Here is a 19580-nt window from a genome sequence, read left to right on the forward strand (position 1 = left end):
GTGTGCTGAGCAATAGCTACTGCTTCTTGGGATCAGTTCTCCAGTAGTTTCTGGGGCTTGTTAAGATTGTGGTTGATCATGGAAATCATGGTGTTTTCTCTTTCTCTCCAAGGACCCCCAATGATTTTATTGATGCAATTAGGGAGGATGATCAGCTGGTTCAGTACTTGTACTGTGCCTTCATTAAACATGTATATGGAGTCCGGCCAGTGTTGCTCAGTGGTTGAGCATCAACCTATGAACCAGAAGGTCACGGTTCGATTCCCAGTCAGGGCACATCCCTGGTGTGGGACGTGCAAAAGGTAGCTGATCAATGGTTCTCTCTCATCATTGATGTTTCTATCTCTCTCCCTTCCTCTCTAAAATCAATAAAAATCTATTTAAAAAACACACAAAACATACGTATAATGATAGTAGCACAAATACATACTCTCTGTGAAAAACTGGCTAATGGTGAGAGAAAACAGAAAGAAGTGAAGACATAGAAGGAGTACAAGGCTTTGTGATTCCTGCCCTTGAGGAGTGTACTGTCTAATCAAGGAAATATAACTTACACATTTAACACTCAAAGGATTTATAGACCTAAATGTATGGCAGATCTCATATATAAGGTAGTAAATAATTGAGCAAGGTTAAGAAAAGGACAAATCAAAGATAACCATTTCATTTGATTGAAGATAATTACTACTTAACATATAAATATGAGACTTATGGCACTTTAAGGTCTTATAATTTACAGTAAATGTCCATACTTGTTTTATTGGATCTTTGCAGTAGCCAAAAAGATAAAGTAACAATTATTAAAGTGCTTGCCAAATGCATGTATATATGTGATATAAATTAAGTTATAGATTTGAAAATATATTGGGAAATGCAAGTTAGAATTAGAAGAGTAATAGTTTGTCTCCAGCACTAGCCTGGCCAGGAGACCTTGAAGAAGGGTATTCACTTGATGCACTGTTTCCCCAAAAATAAGACAGTGTCTTATATTAATTTTTGTTCTCAAAAATGCGCTAGATCTTATTTTCAGGGAATGTCTTATTTTTCCATGTGCTAGGTCTTATTTTCGGAGGATATCTTGTTTTCGGGGAAACACAGTAGAACCTTCCTATAGAGACATTGCACTCCTTTAATTCTAAAGTTCTGTCTGAACTCCTTAAACATACTTTTTTCACAAACTAAGCCTGTTTTCTTTACTGTCAGTATTGCATTTCTTTCACAAGTTAGCAAAGCATGTAGAACACTTTTCTATCTCCTTTTTCTAATCTGAAGACATGTCAGGGTGTTTTTTGTTGTTTTTAAATCCTCACCAAAGAATATGTTTTTATTGATTTGAGAGGAAAGGACAGAGAAACATCGATTGGTTGCCTCCCCTTCGTGCCTGGCCAGGGATCAAATCCACAACCTACGTATGTGCCTTACCCAGGAATTGAACCCACAGGGCATGATGCTCCCACCACCTGAGCCACCCAGGCAGATCTGATGAAATATCTTTTATATAAAAACCAATAAAATATGGAAAATAAGAAAAATACATCACAATGTGTTTTACTTTTTTAGCCTATTTAATAGGTTGTGTTTTTATAAGGTATTTATACTAATTAATTTATAAATAATTGATTTATAAATATATTAACTTTATTTCATGGCACTATAATTGAAATGTCAGTGGTTAAAGAAAAGAGACACTTAACAAACTGTGTTCTCTTACATATCAGGTAGTCCTTGCCCTCAAATTTTTTTCTAACTTTCCCTATAATTTCCCTAAATGTAGAATATGAAACCCTTGGGAAATATCAGCTGAATTTTGAACAGCACTTAATGAAAAAGCTGAAAGAATTTGCAAATACCTTTCAGTGGAATGATATTACCACTTGTGATCAGAATTTAAGTCATGAGAAGGATTCAAGATTAATTTATTTTCTTTTTTGTCACCTAAATGAACTTTAGCTAAAAAAGATAGGAAATATATGAAAAGATATGTAATCTATCTACCAACTTTGAAGTTCTTGGATAGTATATGAAAAGACATTTTTAAATTTTTATTGTAGATCTTCATTTACACATCTTAAGGTTCAAATAAATTATAAATCTAATCAGTGCTGTAACCATCTGAGGAAGGGCAGAGATTTCTTTGAGTAGGCAAAAAATTAGCCCTGACCGGTTTGGCTCAGTGGATAGAGTGTTGGCCTGTGGACTGGGGGAGTGGGGAGGGGGTCCCAGGTTCTATTCTAGTCAAGGGCATGTACCTTGGTTGTGGGCACATCCCCAGTAGAGAGTGTGCAGGAGGCAGCTGATCAATGCTTCTCTCACTTTGATGTTTCTAATCCTCTATCCCTCACCCTCTTTCTTCCTCTCTGTAAAAAAATCAATAAAATATATATTTTAAAAATTAGGTAGTATATACATCTATATATAACCTAAATATAAAAAAGCCAGTGACCGGAACAACCAGTGGCTATGATGCCCACTACGACCAGCAAACCAGCCCGATCTGAGGTGGGGATAGCTGTCCTCTAGCCAGCCCTGCCCCTGATGGACCCGCCCCACCCCAGTTGTCCCCCTGGCCGGCTCCACCCTAATAGGGGGCATGGCCAGCCACCCAACCTTCTGCAGTCCCTTCCCATGGCCAGCCCTACCCTCAATCAGTCCTCACCAGATGGGTTCCCAACACCCAGATCAGGGGCAGGGCCAGCCAGCCAACTACCCATGGCCCGTCCCCCAGCCCTCTGGCCCCTGATTGGCCTCCCCAACCCGATTCATGGGCTGGGCTAGCTGGCCCACAGCCCCTCCCCCTTGGCTAGCCTCACCCCCATCAGCCTCCACCAGCTTGATCAGCCTGTGGCCCTTCCCCCCAGCCAGCTCAACATCAATTAGGGCAGGGCCCACTGGCCAATTGCCCATGGCCCCTACCCCCAGCTGGCCTGGCCCTGATTGACCCCAGTCAGGGCAGGCTGGCTGGCCAGGCCAACCTCCCGCTGTCTCCTCCTCCTCTCCTTGACAGGCCTGGCCCTTATCCCGTCAATTGGGGCCGAGCTGGCCAGACCCTGAATTCGTGCACTAAGTCTCTAGTTAATAACCTAAATCTAAGGGTTATTCAGGTTGTCTCACTCAAGGTAAAGGCACCTTTTATATCAAGTGGATCTTCGATTATTTTGAAAGTTTTAAAAATCCTGTATAATAAAAATTAATATGCAAATCAACCGAACAGTGGGATGACCAGTCAGTTGGGGGTGGGGCTGGCGAGCAGGTGGCACCAGGCCAGCCAAGGCACATCCCAGCAGACAGAAGGAGGGGATGGTGATGGAAGGGTGGAGGTGGCAGCAACCAGCAGAGGTGGAGGGGGTGCAAGGGGTTATGCTGGCTGGTGCATCCCCTAATCGGCCTCCCAGTCTCCTCCCACAGAGGGAGGTTGCTGGTGGCAGCAGCGGTGGGGTGATGGGGGCGGCACTGTCCTTTGATTGGCCCACCTGGTAGCCTCCCACAGAGGGAGGCCAGACTGCGGCTTAAGCTGTCAGTAGAACATTCCCCGGAGAGCTTCCAGACTATGAGAGGGCGCAGACCAGGCTGAGAGACAATCCCCCTGAGTGCACACATTTTTGTGCACTGGGCTTCTAGTTCTTTATTATAATTGTTGACTGCAAAGATAGGTGATTTGTATATACTTTTTGACAACTTTCTGGCAGATAATAGTCAAGTGCCTTGTTTAGAGGAGAGTAAGTGATCATTTAGGTTTGAGGGAGGCTTCTGAAGGACCTGCCTCTTTAAGTTATGGAGTCTTTGATATCTATCTAATAATAAGGTAATATGCAAATTAGTCAGGACACCGTTATGTAAGACCAATCAGCAGGCTGCGTGCGCAGCAGGGGCAGGTGGGCAGAGACTTACAGCATCAGGGATGGGGACGGGGAAGACGGGGACCAGTGGAGGGCTGCCTGTACTCCCCACACGGTGGCGGGGCTGTGAGTGCTCCCGATGGCCACTGCCGCTTGCCCAGAAGGACCACAGATTCCTTCTGTCAAGTGGCAGCAGAGCTGTTCTGCCGGGAAACCTCTGCACTGGCAGCGAAGGCAGCTGAAGGAAAGTCCAAGCTCCAAGGTTCAGAACTCCTGGCCCGGCCACACCCCACCTTGGCCTCTGGCACCACAGATCAAGGGTTCCGAGAAAGGCAACTCCTTCCTGTGGTTCCTCATATTTCCAAGCCATCTCCATCAACCCGCAACGCCCCTCAGGTCAGGGTCAGGAATCAGTGGAGGCCTCCAGGTATCTGGGCAATCAATGTAGGGAATTTCCTCTAGCGGCTGGACCTAGTGTCCAGGGCTGGAATTAGACCTGCACCCTCCCCTTCATCCAGGAGAACCCTGGACGATGTGGTCTGTCCATCACCGGATGAGTGCACCCTATTGGTTAAGCACTGAGAAGCTCATGGCAGATGGCCACTGCCGCTTGCTTAGTGCCATCCTGGGCCTCTGGCAAGCCGCCCATGGCCACTGCCAGTTGCACAGGGCTGGCCCAGGGTTTCAGCAAGCTGCCGATGGCTGCTGCCACTGCGAGAGCCCGAGGCTCAGGCAATGAGGGCTGGGCAAGGCTCAGGCAGGCCAAAGTAGCTGCGATGGCTGAGGCTCAGGCAGCCTTGCGACTGGCAGTGGCAGCAGCAGAGGTATGATGGGGATGTCGCCTTCCCCTGATCACAGGGTTGCCTCCTGCAGAGGGAGGCCAGAGGCAACAGTAGCTAGGGGGTGATGAAGTCAGTGCCATCCCTTGATCAGCTAGTCGCTTCCCACAGACTGTGGCAGGGAGCCGGCCTAAGCTGTCAGTAGGACATCCCCTGAGAGCTCCCAAACTGTGAGAAGGGGCAGGCCAGGCTCAGAGACCCCTCCCCGAATATCGTGCACTGGGCTTCTAGTAACAGCTCAGTCTGGCAGTTGTAGTTGCAGGCAAGATTCATCCTTGTCCTACCAGGGCCTCTCTAGTCTTGAAGAAACTGTAGCAGCCAAGAAGGTCACCCTAAAAGTTTCATGTGAAAGTTTTCTTAAAATTGTTAGTGATGACATGTTTTATTAGACAAATTTCTTTTACTTCCTGGAAGATTTTTAATTAAGTTTAAAAAGAATGCACAAATAAGCAACCTGTATATTTGGCAGTATGTGTAGTTTTCATAGTTAAGAATATTTGACTTTCTATAGCAGGAGTGGGGAACCTTTTTTCTGACAAGGGCCATTTGGATATTTATAACATTATTCACAGACCATACAAAATTATCAACCTACTCATTAGCCTACTGTATTTGGTCAAACATTTAATTATCTCTAATGCCTTGACCAAATGATTTTTGTGGGCCTCATACAGCCCTTGGGCTGGACATTCCTCACCCCTGTTCTAGAGTAATATGACTGCCTTATAATTACAACTTTTAAAAAACTTATCATTATATAAAGCTTCAAACATTCATTAAAATAGGAAAAATAGTCTAAAAGACCTCTATGTACCTATCACCATGCTTTAAAAATTAATAGCATATACTATTTTTTTTATTCACCTGAGGACATGTTCATTGATTTTGATGAAAGAGAGAGAGAGAGAGGGAGAGGGAGAGAGAGAGAGAGAGAGAGAGAGAGAGAGAGAGAGAGAGAGAGAGAGAGAGGGAGAATCAGTTGCTTTCAGCATGCATCTTGACTAGGGCTAGGGATTGAACCCACAATCTAGGTATGCGCCCTGACCGGAATTGAACCTTTGACCTTTTGATGTATGGGACAGTGCTCCAACCAACTGAACCACACTAGCCAGGCTATATCATTTTTAGCTCTGTATCAGATGATTTTCTTATCTCCATTTCTTTTATCTCTTCTTCTGGAGAATTCTCTTCTTCTTTAATTTGTGGGTTGTTTCTTTGTCTCATTTTGACTGTCTGGGTTTGTGACTGTGTTTTAGGTAGATCTGCTACACCTCTCAATTTCTAGTGCAGGACAATGTGAACCGCTTTTTCTGTCTAATCAGATCAGGCAAAAACTCAAAGCCTCCAGATACTGCCTCTGCCTACAGACTGATAGGATTTAGTCTTAAATTGCCCTCAGGCAATTATCCACAGGTGTGGGGAGTGTTTTGTTTTGTTTTTTAGTAGGGTGGGGCAGTTGCTTCTGACTGGAGGCTATTATTCACAGTCTCTCATTGAGCCTCAGAAACTCCCCACTGTGGTGCAAGGTGTTTTTCAATAGGGTTGGTCAACTGTCTTCCCCCCCAGGTAAAGTCGCCTATATAGCTAATTCCTGTGTGAGAATGGGTCCTTCACAGCTTGAGGGAATGACTCAGCATAGGAAGCCAGGATGTCTGCCTTCTGAGTTCTAACCCCTAAGTCCCTGATCCTGGCTTCTGCACACACACCTCCAGTCCACTCACGCCCCGCCCCCCCCCGCCCCCCCCCGCCCCCCCCCCCCCCCCCGTCAGAGCACAAGAGGAGTGACTCTTTAGGGAATTTTGTGCATTGGCTCTTTAAAAGGGTGCCTAAATTTCCAGCCATCTCTCCGTGGCAGGCAGTAACCCCACTGTTTTTCACAGCCAGATGTTATGTGGGTATCCTTCTCAGTTCTGGTGCTCTCTGCTGGGGCGCCCAGCTTGGGGATAAGACCCTGGAGTTCTCAGTGGCAATCCCCCACAGCTGAGATATCTCTCTGGTACTTCAGTTGCTGTCTGTGGATGCCTGGCCAACCCTTTCGAGCCTCTGCCTCTCCTGCCAGTCTCTATGTGGTCTCTACTTTCTAGCCTCAGTTATCAGGATTCTCTCCCACAAGTCTTCCGTTGATTATTTAGGAAGTTTTTTTGTATTTTAGTTTTAATTCCAATTTGGTCCTGGGATTGTGTCAGAGCAGCATCCACTTACTCCACTGCCATTTTTAATCTATTTTTATCATTCTTACCACATCTAGACACCACCATCCTTCCCCACCAATTATTTTTTTTAAAAAAATATATTTTATTAATTTTTTACAGAGAGGAAGGGAGAGAGATAGAGAGCTAGAAACATCGATGAGAGAGAAACATTGACCAGCTGCCTCCTGCACACCCCCCACCGGGGATGTGCCCGCAACCAACATACATGCCCCTGACTGGAATCGAACCCGGGACCCTTCAGTCCCCAAGCCGACGCTCTATCCATTGAGCCAAACCGGTCCCGGCTCAAATAGGATTTTAATATTTTGCTCTCTCTCTTCTCCTTCTGGCACCACCATAAACGCTTGAAGTTGTCCCAGAGGCTCCTTAGATTATCTTCTTCTTTTTTTTTTCTTTTTTGCTTCCTCATATTCCAAATTGTTGATTTCATTCTCAGAATCCTCTACTCTACTTTTGAACCCATGTAAATTGTTCTTTATTTCAGTTAGTGTATGCTTACCAGTAATTTCTGACTGGTCCTTTTTTGTGTCTTTGAAGTTCTCACTAAAGTCCTTGAAAGTCTTACTCCCTTGAAACTCTCATTAAGTCCCTTGAAGTTCTCATTAAGATCTTTAAGCAGCCGAAACCGGTTTGACTCAATGGATAGAGCGTCGGCCTGCGGACTGAAAGGTCCCAGGTTCGAATCCAGTCAAGGGCATGTACCTTGGTTGCAGGCACATCCCCAGTAGGGGGTGTGCAAGAGGCAGCTGATCGATGATTCTTGCTCATCGATGTTTCTAACTCTCTATCCCTCTCTCTTCCTTTCTGTAAAAAATCAATAAAATATATTAAAAAAAAAAAAGATCCTTAAGCAAACTTAAAACCATTGTTTTAACTTTATATCCAGTAATTTGCTTACTTCCATTTCTTTCACTTGTGACATATTTCTTTGTCTCCTTATTTTGGCTGCTTCCCTGTGTTTGTTTCTATACTTTAAGTAGAGTTGCTATGTCTCCTGGAATTGGTAGAGTGGCCTTGTGTAGTAGGTGTCCTGTAGGGTCCAGTGGCTCAGCCTCCCAATCACCTGGGCTGTGTGCACAGTCTTGTTGTAGTTGATTGCTATTGGTGTTGCTAGGAGGAATTGACTTCTAGGTCAATTAGCTGTGAAGACTAGCTCTGACTATCGTGGAACAGCTGCACACATGCTGTGTAGAAGACATCCCTATGGAGCAGGATTTGCTTCAGTGGAGCTAGGCTGCTCACTTAATCTGATCCTTGTGTGTGTAACTTGTGGATATGTAGAGTTGTAAACCTAGTATGACCTGAAGCTGCCCACTGGGTACATTGGCTCTGGAGTCTCCTGGGAGATGCAAAGTCAGCCACTGACTGGGGCCACCTGGCAGGAGATACAAAGAGATTTGCAAATGGCTGCTACTTGTATTGGGCTTGGAAGTGCGGGGGTGGGGGAGGCTCAGCTGTGAAGCAAGGCAGGCTGATGCTCGTGCCAGATCTTGGGCCTTTTATTGATAGGTTTGGGTCCTACAGATGCCAGCTGCTGCTTGTTTGAGAGATTTTAGCAAAGTTTGAAGGCTGAGCCTGGACAGGCCATTCATATGTGAAAGCCACTGCAAACAACTTGGGTGAGTCTGCAAATTGGATGGGGTAGGGTCTCAGGGGATATATCACCTGGACATAGGGAACAGTGTGGGCAAGGTGATGGAAACTCAGATATTGCTGCCAGTAAGCTCTGTGATGGGGAATATCCCAGCACTGGAATAATAATCCCTATGAGCACCCTTGTCTGGGAGAAAGCCTTTTGGAAGTTCCTCCCAGGATGCCAGATAATCCAGTTCCTCTCCATATGTTCCTGGTTCCCCTCAAGCTGTTACCCCAGTGCTGGAACTCAGAGAAAACAGACTGTGTAAGTTTGTGTGCCAGCCCTTGAAGAGGAACTGACTGGGACACCAGCAGCCTCCATGTCACTTAGCCACAATCCCTGCTGGTTTTTACAACCCCAAATTATGGGACTTCCCTTTCCAGTTCTGGAACCCTGGGAATGGGATCTGTTGTGTGGCTGGGACCCCTTCCTCCTCATGCGAGGCCTCTGCAGAGACAATCTTTCTCCTGATTAAAAATAATGCCACATATGGGTGTCAGACTAGCCTGTTATGCATCTCCCACCCCTCTTACCTGTTTCAATGTACTTTCTTCTTTACTTCTCTAGTTGTAGGAGTTCTATTCAGCCAGATTTCAGCTAGTTCTGAATGTTGGTTGTTCTGTATTTCAGTTGTAATTTTGATGTGGTTGTGAGAAGCAGCAAGTACTCGTGTTTACCTACGCTACTATCTTTGTTCTCTGCATATTGTTTTTAAGCAGAAATGATTCCTCTAAAGTTAAGGCTGTAAGTCATGGGAGAAGAAAGTATTGTCCCTAATTTGTGGGTTATGTAGTGTGATCACAGCCCTATGTTTTCTGCTGCTCCACAGTTGTTCTGTTCACTTACACCTTGATTAAGGGCTAGATTTTTATTTCACACTTGTGCTTCCATAAATGGTAATTAAGGTATCCAGGATTGTTGACCTAAATTGTCTGCAAGTTATGGGATCAACAAATAGTTCATTCTTTGCACCTTCAAGGATTTTTCTTTATCCCCCCTCTTCCTTAGAGACTATGTTTCTTCATTTCTTTTACTTTAATTTGAATCATTATTGAGCTTTCTTCTCTTCTTTCTCCAGTCCTTCACCCATTCCTATTCTTTTCTTCACAGAAAAACTAGTCTAAAAATAGGCCCATACACAACAGTGAATCTTTGTGATTTGAACCCATATTAGTAGCTTCTTTGAATCTTTGTTTCTTGGGGCAAGATGAAGCTACCATGATTTGTATTGCCAAGATCAGTGGCTGAGGAAAATGAGCAGATGAAAATGTCAAGCTATAACTTTGCCCCAGTAAATATAACATATAAGACAATATTAAAAACTGAAGTAAAAATTTAATTCAAGCCCTGGCCTGTGTTTCTCAGTGATTAGAGCATCCGCCTGTGCACCGAAAGATCACAGGCTTGATTCTGGTCAATGACACATACCTGGGTTGCAGGTTTGATCTCCGGCCGCCATTGAGGCATGTATGGGAAGCAGCCAGTTGATGTGTCTCTCTCACATTGATGTTTCTCTCTTTTTCCCCCCATCCCATCTTTCTAAAAATCAATGGAAAAATATTCTCCAGTGAGGATTATTAATAACAAAAAAGTTAATTCATTATATTTCTGGAGTGATTAGAAGTCATGGCAATATTTGCCCTTGCAGTTAACTTCTTGACCAAGATTTTTGTTTTGTGTTATTTTTTGTTTGTTTTAAGCCAGACAACTCATTTTTTTTTTTATTTATTTATTTAGGAAACATATTTTGGAATAGGGAAGTCTATATGCTTCAGCTTATCCGGGGGCACTGACTATATAGATGGATCCTGAAGTAAATTCTATTTATATCATAGAAGGCCTGTGGTCGTGAAGCCACTAAGGATATCACAACCAAATATGGACTCACCAGGAGGTGCATTGATGGGTCCTATGGAGGCCGCAGCAGGTGGTACTTCTGGAGGGTCTCAGGGCACCAGCAGCATCTGAGGAGCATCGGGGGCCGCCAGCAGTGTCTGTGGACATGGCCCTGATGGCAGGTTAGGCCTAGGGGACTCTACATGCACAAAATTTAATCATGCGCTTTGCCTCTAGTAAATACATCTATGAGCAATTCCTGAAATAACAATGACTTAGTCTTCAGGAGAACCTTAAAATATGAGATGAATCATTTGAAGTAAAACCATGATGTACTTTAAAAAATTTGGATTCTCCTTATAAACTACCTAAAACTTTGTAATAGTCCTAGTCAATTGAACAGTAGTTAAAAAGCACAGACCTTGGACCCAGAGTTGATTGGAGTCCTTGTTCAGCTACTTCTTAGCTGTTGGCCCTTGGACCAGTATTTAGTCTCTATTATAGTTTCCTCCTCTGTAAGCATAGATGTAATAATAGCAATTTTCCTGTCGGTTGCTGTGAGGATTAAATGAGGCAATGTAGGTAAAATAGCTAAAAGAGAACATGGGTGTTTGTGATGATTAATAATGTTACTATTTTTCACTGCATATTAGGTATACTTTAGTTATGTTCTGAGGTTAAATAAATTTAGGAATTCCCTGGGAAACTAACTGCCATATATAGCCTTTTTCCGTAGAAATGTAATCTAGGTTACAAACAATGGATTTATAAATGTGAAGACTTGGGACATAAAAGCTTACTAGTATACATTAAAATTGGTTAGCATCCAAAGTATTCAGTATTTGCTATATTAAAGCCATTAATAATAGAGTTGTTCCTGGAAGGCATTAAGTTCTGTGCACATAAAAGCTTATAAAAAATGATCAAAACCATTAACTTTATTCATGAGTGAATAGTATGAATACTGGAATATGAAATGAATGTTTCAAGTCTTATCACTTAAGAGTGCCAAGAAAAGACTATATTGGCTCCAATAGGAAATAATCATATCAGTAACTTTGGGTAGAATTCTGCCTTTGGTTTTTTGCTGCCTGGATGCAATTAGTTCTTCCCCACAACTGCTGCAAAGAAACATAATCAGACCATAGCCAATTTCATGATCTCAGAAGCACATATTGGAAGTTTACCTGCTGGTTTCTATTGCTTTGGTAGGTCCTGAATATTAAAGCATTCACATAGTAGGTCCATGATAAGTGCCTGGTAAACGTTTGTTGCATGGATGAGTTATAGTGCATAGGATTCATTAGAACAAGATGCATGAAATACGGGTACAGAATGCCCAAGAAAAACCAATTAGTGGTTTACTTAACGAGTGATTAGGGTCTAAACTAGGATATTGACAGATGAATATGGTTGTGGGGAGAATAGAGACAGAAGGAAAAATATTAACAAAACCTGGTAACTCTGGCTATAGAAAAATAGTTGTGATCAAAATACCATTTAAAATCATCACTAGCAGCCTCACTTGTTGAAGAATCCATTTTCTTCATTATCTTCTAATTTCTAGACTCATTATTGATTTTCTAAATTAAATTAATGTTTACCTGGGTTTCCACCTGGAAAAGAATAAACTAGGCCACAAAAGGTCAGCATACACATTGGTATGTCCATATACGTATATGTATAAAGCTATTATATATTCCCTTACTATTGTTGAGTTGCTTTTGAAGAAACGGGGGGGAAATAATTTTACTATATTCCTTAAGAAAACATTTTATGCTGTAGTCATACTTTCTGAAAATAAAAATCTGATTATTTTAATGAGAAGCCCAGAAACTCATACCTTTGTCTGACTTTTATATCTGCTTTATGGTGTTAGTTATTCTGAATTATTATTGATATAACGGCAATTTTTGAAATTCTTCACATATTGTTGCAATTGTGTTAATAGACACAAATGTAGGCTATTTCATTGATTAAAAATTAGCACATTGGCCGAAACCGGTTTGGCTCAGTGGTAGAGCGTTGGTCTGCGGACTGAAAGGTCTCGGGTTCGATTCAGGTCAAGGGCATGTACCTTGGTTGCGGGCACATTCCCGGTAGGGGGTGTGCAAGAGGCAACAGGTCGACGTTTCTGTCTCTCTATCTCTCTCCCTTCCTCTCTGTAAAAAATCAATAAAATATATTTTTTAAAAATTAGCACTTTGTTCGGCATATAGTCCAAATCAAAGGATTGTCATACATAACTGACCTGAATAAATTTACTTGGATTTCCAACTGTTTTCTGGTTTCTTTATAACTTGAGATAATTTTTCTTTAGCTCAAAAGCTAAGTCTAAATATACAAAAAGAATAATGTGGTATTTTCTAATTCAGTGTGAAGATTCTTTATTTCCTGAATTGTTTCTCTTGTAATGATGCATTCTGCTCTTTTCATATCCATGTCTTTAGATAATTGTCTAATCTGCTCATAACAATCTTTCCTGTTTATAAATATTCCATCTTTTTGCTGTTACTCATTTACTTTTTCCCAGAAGTTCATCTGTTTTTCTGCTTAACAATTTCTTTGTCAAATTTTTACTTTTAGTTTTAATTTATACTTTACTACTCTGTGGTTCTCTTTATTTCTGATGTTTGCTCTCTGAATTATAATAAAAGGTTTTGTGCTTATGGGTTTATATTCTATAACCACTTTTTATGAGCAGTCAGTGTTTTCTTAAAATGAATAGCACCAGTGATTATATTAATTAACATTCTTAGCTTAGATGGTATGTGCTGCATAGATGCAGGATTTTATGCTCTTTTACTGGTAATTGTATTTAATATTACATACTGATGCTGATACATTTGTTACATTCGCCCATCTTATTTCTACTTGTACAGAGCTCTGCCTCTGAATAATTTGTCATGCTGATTCTAAGTAAGCTGATAGATTATTTATTATATATTATTTAATAAACAATAATTAATATAACACAATTGCATTCAAGTGTGAATTCATGAGTATTCAAGAGATATTAATTTATAAATGAGAACCTCAATCTTAAGAACACATGAGGTCATAGCTATCTGGGACACCACTAAAGACAATATCCGTAGTCACAGGTTGATGCAGATTGCCTGTGCAAGCTGAATAGGACTGCAGAACACAGGCAGCCTAAACAATTGTTTTCTTCATAGTCAGACAGAGTGTATTCTTCTTAACTAGGAGAGCTTACTATCACTTTGGAATAATGAGTGGACTGACGAGTATGGTAAAGAATAGGATGATTTTTTTTTTTTTTCCTTCTTCAGGTCACCTGATTTTTATTATTATCCTGTGGTCTGTTTCAGTGCCTGTATTCCATGATAGTTGTGTGTGGGAAATAATGTGTCATCACCCACTTTATATAACAATAAAACATGTTACAGTGTATGTTATCATGGTAATTATTGGTAGATTCACTTCCTCATTGTACTTAAAGTATTCTATTACCTTTACATTATTGAAATATTTTAGGAATGTTGACTACAGTCTGAAATATTCTTGTACATTATTCATTCATCTTCCAATATGTTAAATACCTGCTATTTTTCAAGCACAGGTAACTATATGATTAATTTAAAATGTATACTGGTGGTGTTTTTTTTTGTTTTGTTTTTTTTAATCTAAAAGCAGGTTTTAATTAGGAAACAAAACTCAGTCAAAGGCATGTCATTTCCAAAACCAGTCTATAGCCACACATGCAAGAAACTGTGCTGTTTGTTATAAGTTATCAATTTCTGAAAGAAGAGAACTATTAAGGAGTCTTAAGATTGATTTTCCACCTATCAAAGTGCATTATTTAATTGCAGAGTTAAGAAACATACGTAAACTGTTGCTTCAATAAAATGCTATAATATCTGTAGAATGGCCTTATAATTTATTGTCGAGATTGAAATACTTTTGAGGGCCCTGTTCATAATAGTGGGAAAGCATGTATAAATCAGAAATGTCCCAGGCAAACATAGATACATAGGGTCTCCCTGATCCTCCCCTGTGATTGGGTAGGAATTCTGAGGAAGGAATGAGCGATGTAGGCCAGAGTGGTCACATAGGCTTCAAAGAGGCGTTAGAACTTCAGTGAGGAAAATCCTTCTTGTGATTTTTTGCCAGGATATAAGTATATTCATATATAATGAATATATCAATTTGGATGGTTTAGAAATTTGGGTAGGGAAATATTAGTAGTTGGCTTGGGCTGAGAAGTTTGGGTTATGAACTACATGATCTTCATAAGTTACTTAAACTTAGTGTCTCAGTTTCTCATCAACAACATGGAGATAGCAGTACCTATCTCATAAGGTTGTACAATTAATTGTGTCCTCCTAGAAAGTACTGTGTTAACTACCTGTGGCACACTGACAGAATTTTAAACTGTTGAAAGTGTTTGGAATGTGCAGAATGGATTGGGATGAGGGAGGCAGAAGAGGGGATTTTTAAAGAATTTAGTTAAGTGATGAAGAGGAGATGAGAAAAGTAAATTATGACTCTGAGCTTCCAAGTCTGCATGCCTGGGCAACCAGGAGAATTTAGCAAAAACAGTAAGTCAGGAGGGTTACCATTATTTAGAGACTAAACCGGCAGTTAGACATCCCCCAAGGGTTCCCAGAATGGAGAAGGTGCAGGCTAGGCTGAGGGCCCTCTTTCCTGCGCACAAATTTTGTTCACAGGGCCTCTAGTATGCTATTGATATGCTAAGGTTGCTCTACCACTTGTTATGATGTGCACTGACCATTAGGGGACAGACAGTCGATCGGTCAACCAGTTGCTATGATGTGTACTGACCACAAGGGGGCAGTTGACTGGTCAACCAGCCACTATGACGTGCACTGAGCACCAGGGGGCAGATACTCTGACTGGTAGATTAGCTTGCTCCTGTGGTCCGGCCAATCAGGACTGAGCCAGATGGGCTGGATATGCCCTGGAGCCCTCCTGCAGTCCCTTCCTGGCTGGCCAACCTACTGCATCTTTCCCTGGCCCCTATCGTGCACCAGTGGGGTCCCTCGGTCTGGCCTGTGCACCAATGGGGACCCCTTGGGGAATGTCAGAGAGCCGGTTTTGGCCCCTATCCCACAAGCCAGGCTGAGGGACCCCCGTGGTGCATGAATTTGTACACCAGACCTCTAGTTAGGAATATATATATATATATATATATATATATATATATATATATATATAAAATGTTTTATATAGCTACACTAATAAAAGCAAAACTTTCAAAATAACCATCTGCTACACCTACAAGCCACACTCACCAGCCAATCAGGCGTGAGTATGCAAATTAGCCCAACCAAGATGGCAGCCATCCACAGAGCAAGCAGGAGGCTTGGGTTTCCCTGGCGATGAAGGAAGCCAAGCTTTCTGCCTGCTCTGGCCTACCCTGGCCTCTGCTCAAGGCTACAAAATTTCAATTATAGAAGATAAATAAATCCCAGATGCCAGGGCCTCTGCTTGGGTCACATGGCCAGCCTGCAAACGACCACTGGCCCCTCGCCCAGGCCACCCCACACCTCAAGGGAACCCCCACTTTGATCTGGGTCACCCTTCAAAGCAAACCAGCCAGCCCCCACCTGTGCACCAGGCCTCTATCCTATTTAATAAAAGAGTAATATGCAAATTGACCATCACTCCAACACACAAGATGGCTGCACCCATGTGGTCAAAGATCTGTCCCCATGTGGACACAAGATGGCTGCCACAAGATGGCCAGTGGGGGAGGGCAGTTGGGAGGGATCAGGTCTGCCAGGGAGGGCAGTGGGTGCTATCAAGCCTGTAAGGGAGGGCAGTTGGAGCTGATCAAACCTTCAGGGGAGAGCAGTTGGGAGGAACCAGGCCTGCAAGGGAGGGCAGTTGGGGGGGACCACGCATGCAGGGGAGGGCAGTTAGGGGTGACCTGGCCTGCAGGGGTGGGCAGCTAGGGGCAATCAGACCGCAGGGCAGCAGTGAGGCATTAATCAGGCTGTCAGGGGAGTGGTTAGGGGGTGATCAAGCTGGCAGGCAGAAGTGGTTAGAGACAATTAAGAAGACAGGCAGGCGAGCAATTGGAAGCTAGCATTCCTGGATTGTGAGAGGGATGTCCGGCTGCCCGTTTAGGCCTGATCCTACTAAACGGGCAGCTGAACATCCCTCGAGGGGTCCTAGGTTGGAGAGGGTGCAGGCTGGGCTGAGGAACACATACCCCCATGCACAAATTTTGTGCACTTGGCCTCTAGTATATAAATAATTATATATCAAATTCCCATTCTCTAAAAAAATGTTTGCAGAGCTTAAGCTAAATAAAAATGAGAAATTGATAATAATTTAGAATGTGATTGAAATAAAAAACACTGAGTTATTTATACTTTAAAATTTCAAGGTTTATATTAAGAGCATCATTGTCTTCTTTCAGATCAATTTGCGCCTCATCTTGGTTAGCGGAAAGACAAAAGAGTTCCTGTTTTCTCCAAATGACTCTGCTTCTGACATTGCCAAGCATGTGTATGACAATTGGCCAATGGGTGAGTGGTTTTTCCTATTGAGAATGAATAATGTTACTTCTCCATGCCCTTACCTTATTTCACAAACATTTTGATAAAGTTTTACATATATAAGAAATAAAAGAACAAACTAATTGAGGGTATAAGGGTTAAAGGTAAAGGGGACAACTGTAAAGGTAAAGCTACCTCACTGCAAAATGGTAAAGGAGCCATAATGCCAAGTCCCTGTTTTTGACTTAGAGCTGCTTGATGTAAATGAAAACTATTTTGTAAAAGTAAAACACAATGTTGCAAACATACACTTTCATTTATGCTAAAACATAACGTAAAGGGAAAGAAAAACTACCTTAACAGATTATAATACATTCTCTTTGGTCTATTCTACACATAGCCTATTTAAAATTGAGTTTAACACGAAGTTAATTTCTAATTCATGTCACTTCATATGTTTTCTGAACATATGAAGGTATTAATGCCGAAACTGGTTTGGCTCAGTGGATAGAGTGTTGGCCTGAGGACTGAAAGGTCCCAAGTTCGATTCCGGTCAAGGACATGTACCTTAGTTGTGGGCACATCCCCAGTAGGGGTGTGCAAGAGGCAGCTTATCGATGTTTCTCTCTCATCGATGTTTCTAACTCTCTCTCCCTCTCTCTTTCTCTCTGTAAAAAAAAAAAAAAAAAAAAAAATCAATAAAAATATATTTTTAAAGAAAGTATTAAGTCCATTTGTGTTTTGCATATTTAAGCTAGTATCCATGACACCAAAATTGGGGGGTGGCATTCCTTCCTTTCTCTGGTTTTCTGTGTAATAAGACTCCATTGTTGCCTTCCTAATGTGAGTCTTTAGCTTATGTTCTTCCTTTGCACTGTCCCCATGTTCTCTTGATCCTTTTGTGGCATGAACATAGTGATATGACTGTTTCAGCTGATTTCACTAAATTTTACTAGCCAAAGCAATTGGGACTTTTAAAAGACAAGACTTATTTCAACATAGAACACAGTATATACAAATGACTAAATTATATCAGTGTATTTCAACCTTAAATAATATATGGAGCCGAAATTGGTTTGGCTCAGTGGTTAGTGTCAGCCTTCGGACTGAAGTGTCCCAGGTTCGATTCCGGTCAAGGGCATGTACCTTGGTTGCAGGCACATCCCCAGGAGAGGGTGTGCAAGAGGCATCTAATCAATCTCTCTCTCTCTCTCTCATCGATGCTTCTAACTCTCTATTCCTCTCTCTTCCTCTCTGTAAAAAAATCAATAAAATATATATTTAAAAAATAATATGTGGAATTCCTATAGAGGAAGAAATCTTTATAGATTCCTTAGTGTGCTGACTTAAATTATTTTTATCACAATGTTTATTTTTAAAAATAGAAACATGAAACCCAATTAAAACTCTTTATCCTTATTAACTCATATATTTAACTAAAATAGATCCACGAGGAAAATGCAAAAATAACTCTAAACCCAATAATATTCAAATTAACAACATTACTGTGCCCTTAGATGTATTTTTGTAAAAACCAACTTAAGGCTGAAACCATAAGTTTGGTACTGTTGAGTTGGCATGCATGTGTTCTTGCTTGGGGATTGAGGACCCAGTCACCACAAAACCTTCATTCACACAGTGTACCAAATTGTCATTCAGCCTTCACTCAGCAACAATTGATTGATTATGTATTAAGTCAACCTCTGTTATTTCATTGTTAGCTCCTTGGCAATTAAAGTTAAGTCCTACTTGGCACCAGTTCAATCATGAACTTAAACACATACATGGTTTTAAAATCCCAAGGCTGTATACTTGGTTATAAAGTGATTATTTGAATTATATAGAATATTTCTTCCAGATTATCATTAAAATGAAAACACAATTTAAAAATTCTTGAAGAGGACTTTCAGATCCTAAGAATATGTCTTTGTGGATTCATAGATCTGAGTTTAAAAAACACTGTGACAAATACTTTTAAATAACTAGATCTTTCTTCCCATTGGTAACCAAGGGTCAATCAAGTCAACGTTAGTCCTGAATCAGGGAGCTACTGAAGCTAAAGGTTATAGGTAGAAGGAATTTCAGAAAAGATGAAGTGGGCTAACCTTGGGCCTGGCAGGAAAGATAGCTGTCAGTATGAAAAGCATTTTTAAATGCTTATTTATTAGTGATGTTTTAATAACAACATTACCTTTGTGATTTTGGAGGAAAAGGAGAGTAAAGATGACATATATGGATATTATAGAAAAGATCAAACAAGACAAAAAAAACAAGTAATCAGTCTCAAAAATTTTTTGAGGGCAACATTGTAATTTGAGCTAAAAGAAATACTTTTACCTTCATAATTATTTGATTTGGATATTAAAATTAGTTTTAATTCCTTAGAATGTATTGACTAATGGTAAACAAAGGTACAACCCAAGTGCAGGTCTTTGCTATAAGTAGTTTCCTAAATGAATGAACCATCTACAACATTGGAAATTTATTATATCAATCCTGTGGTATGTACATAAAAAAAGTTTAAAAAAAATTTTTTTTTTTTTAGAAGAGGAAGGGGGAGGAAGAGAGTGAGAAACATCTATGTGAGAGCAAAACATAGATTGGCTACCTCCCACATGCCTCCTACCCAAGATCAAGCCTGCAACCATGGCATGTGCCCTGACCAGAAATCGAACCAGTAACTTTCATTGCATGGGACAATGCCTACCCAACTGAGCCACACCAGTCAGGGC

General features: G+C 41.3%; 1 protein-coding gene across 1 annotated transcript in view; it reads left to right on the top strand.

The window, feature by feature from the left end:
• Window positions 1-19580, top strand: part of UBL3 (ubiquitin like 3) — a 69152-nt gene that overhangs the window by 34737 nt on the left and 14835 nt on the right. The window contains exon 2 of the mRNA XM_084878703.1: window positions 16770-16878. Within this exon, the coding sequence (XP_084734829.1) occupies window positions 16770-16878 (109 nt within the window). The remainder of the gene's footprint in view (window positions 1-16769; window positions 16879-19580) is intronic.

This window comes from Pipistrellus hanaki, assembly GCF_964339955.1.
Source record: "Pipistrellus hanaki genome assembly, chromosome: 3".
In the NCBI taxonomy this organism is placed as follows: domain Eukaryota; kingdom Metazoa; phylum Chordata; class Mammalia; order Chiroptera; family Vespertilionidae; genus Pipistrellus; species Pipistrellus hanaki.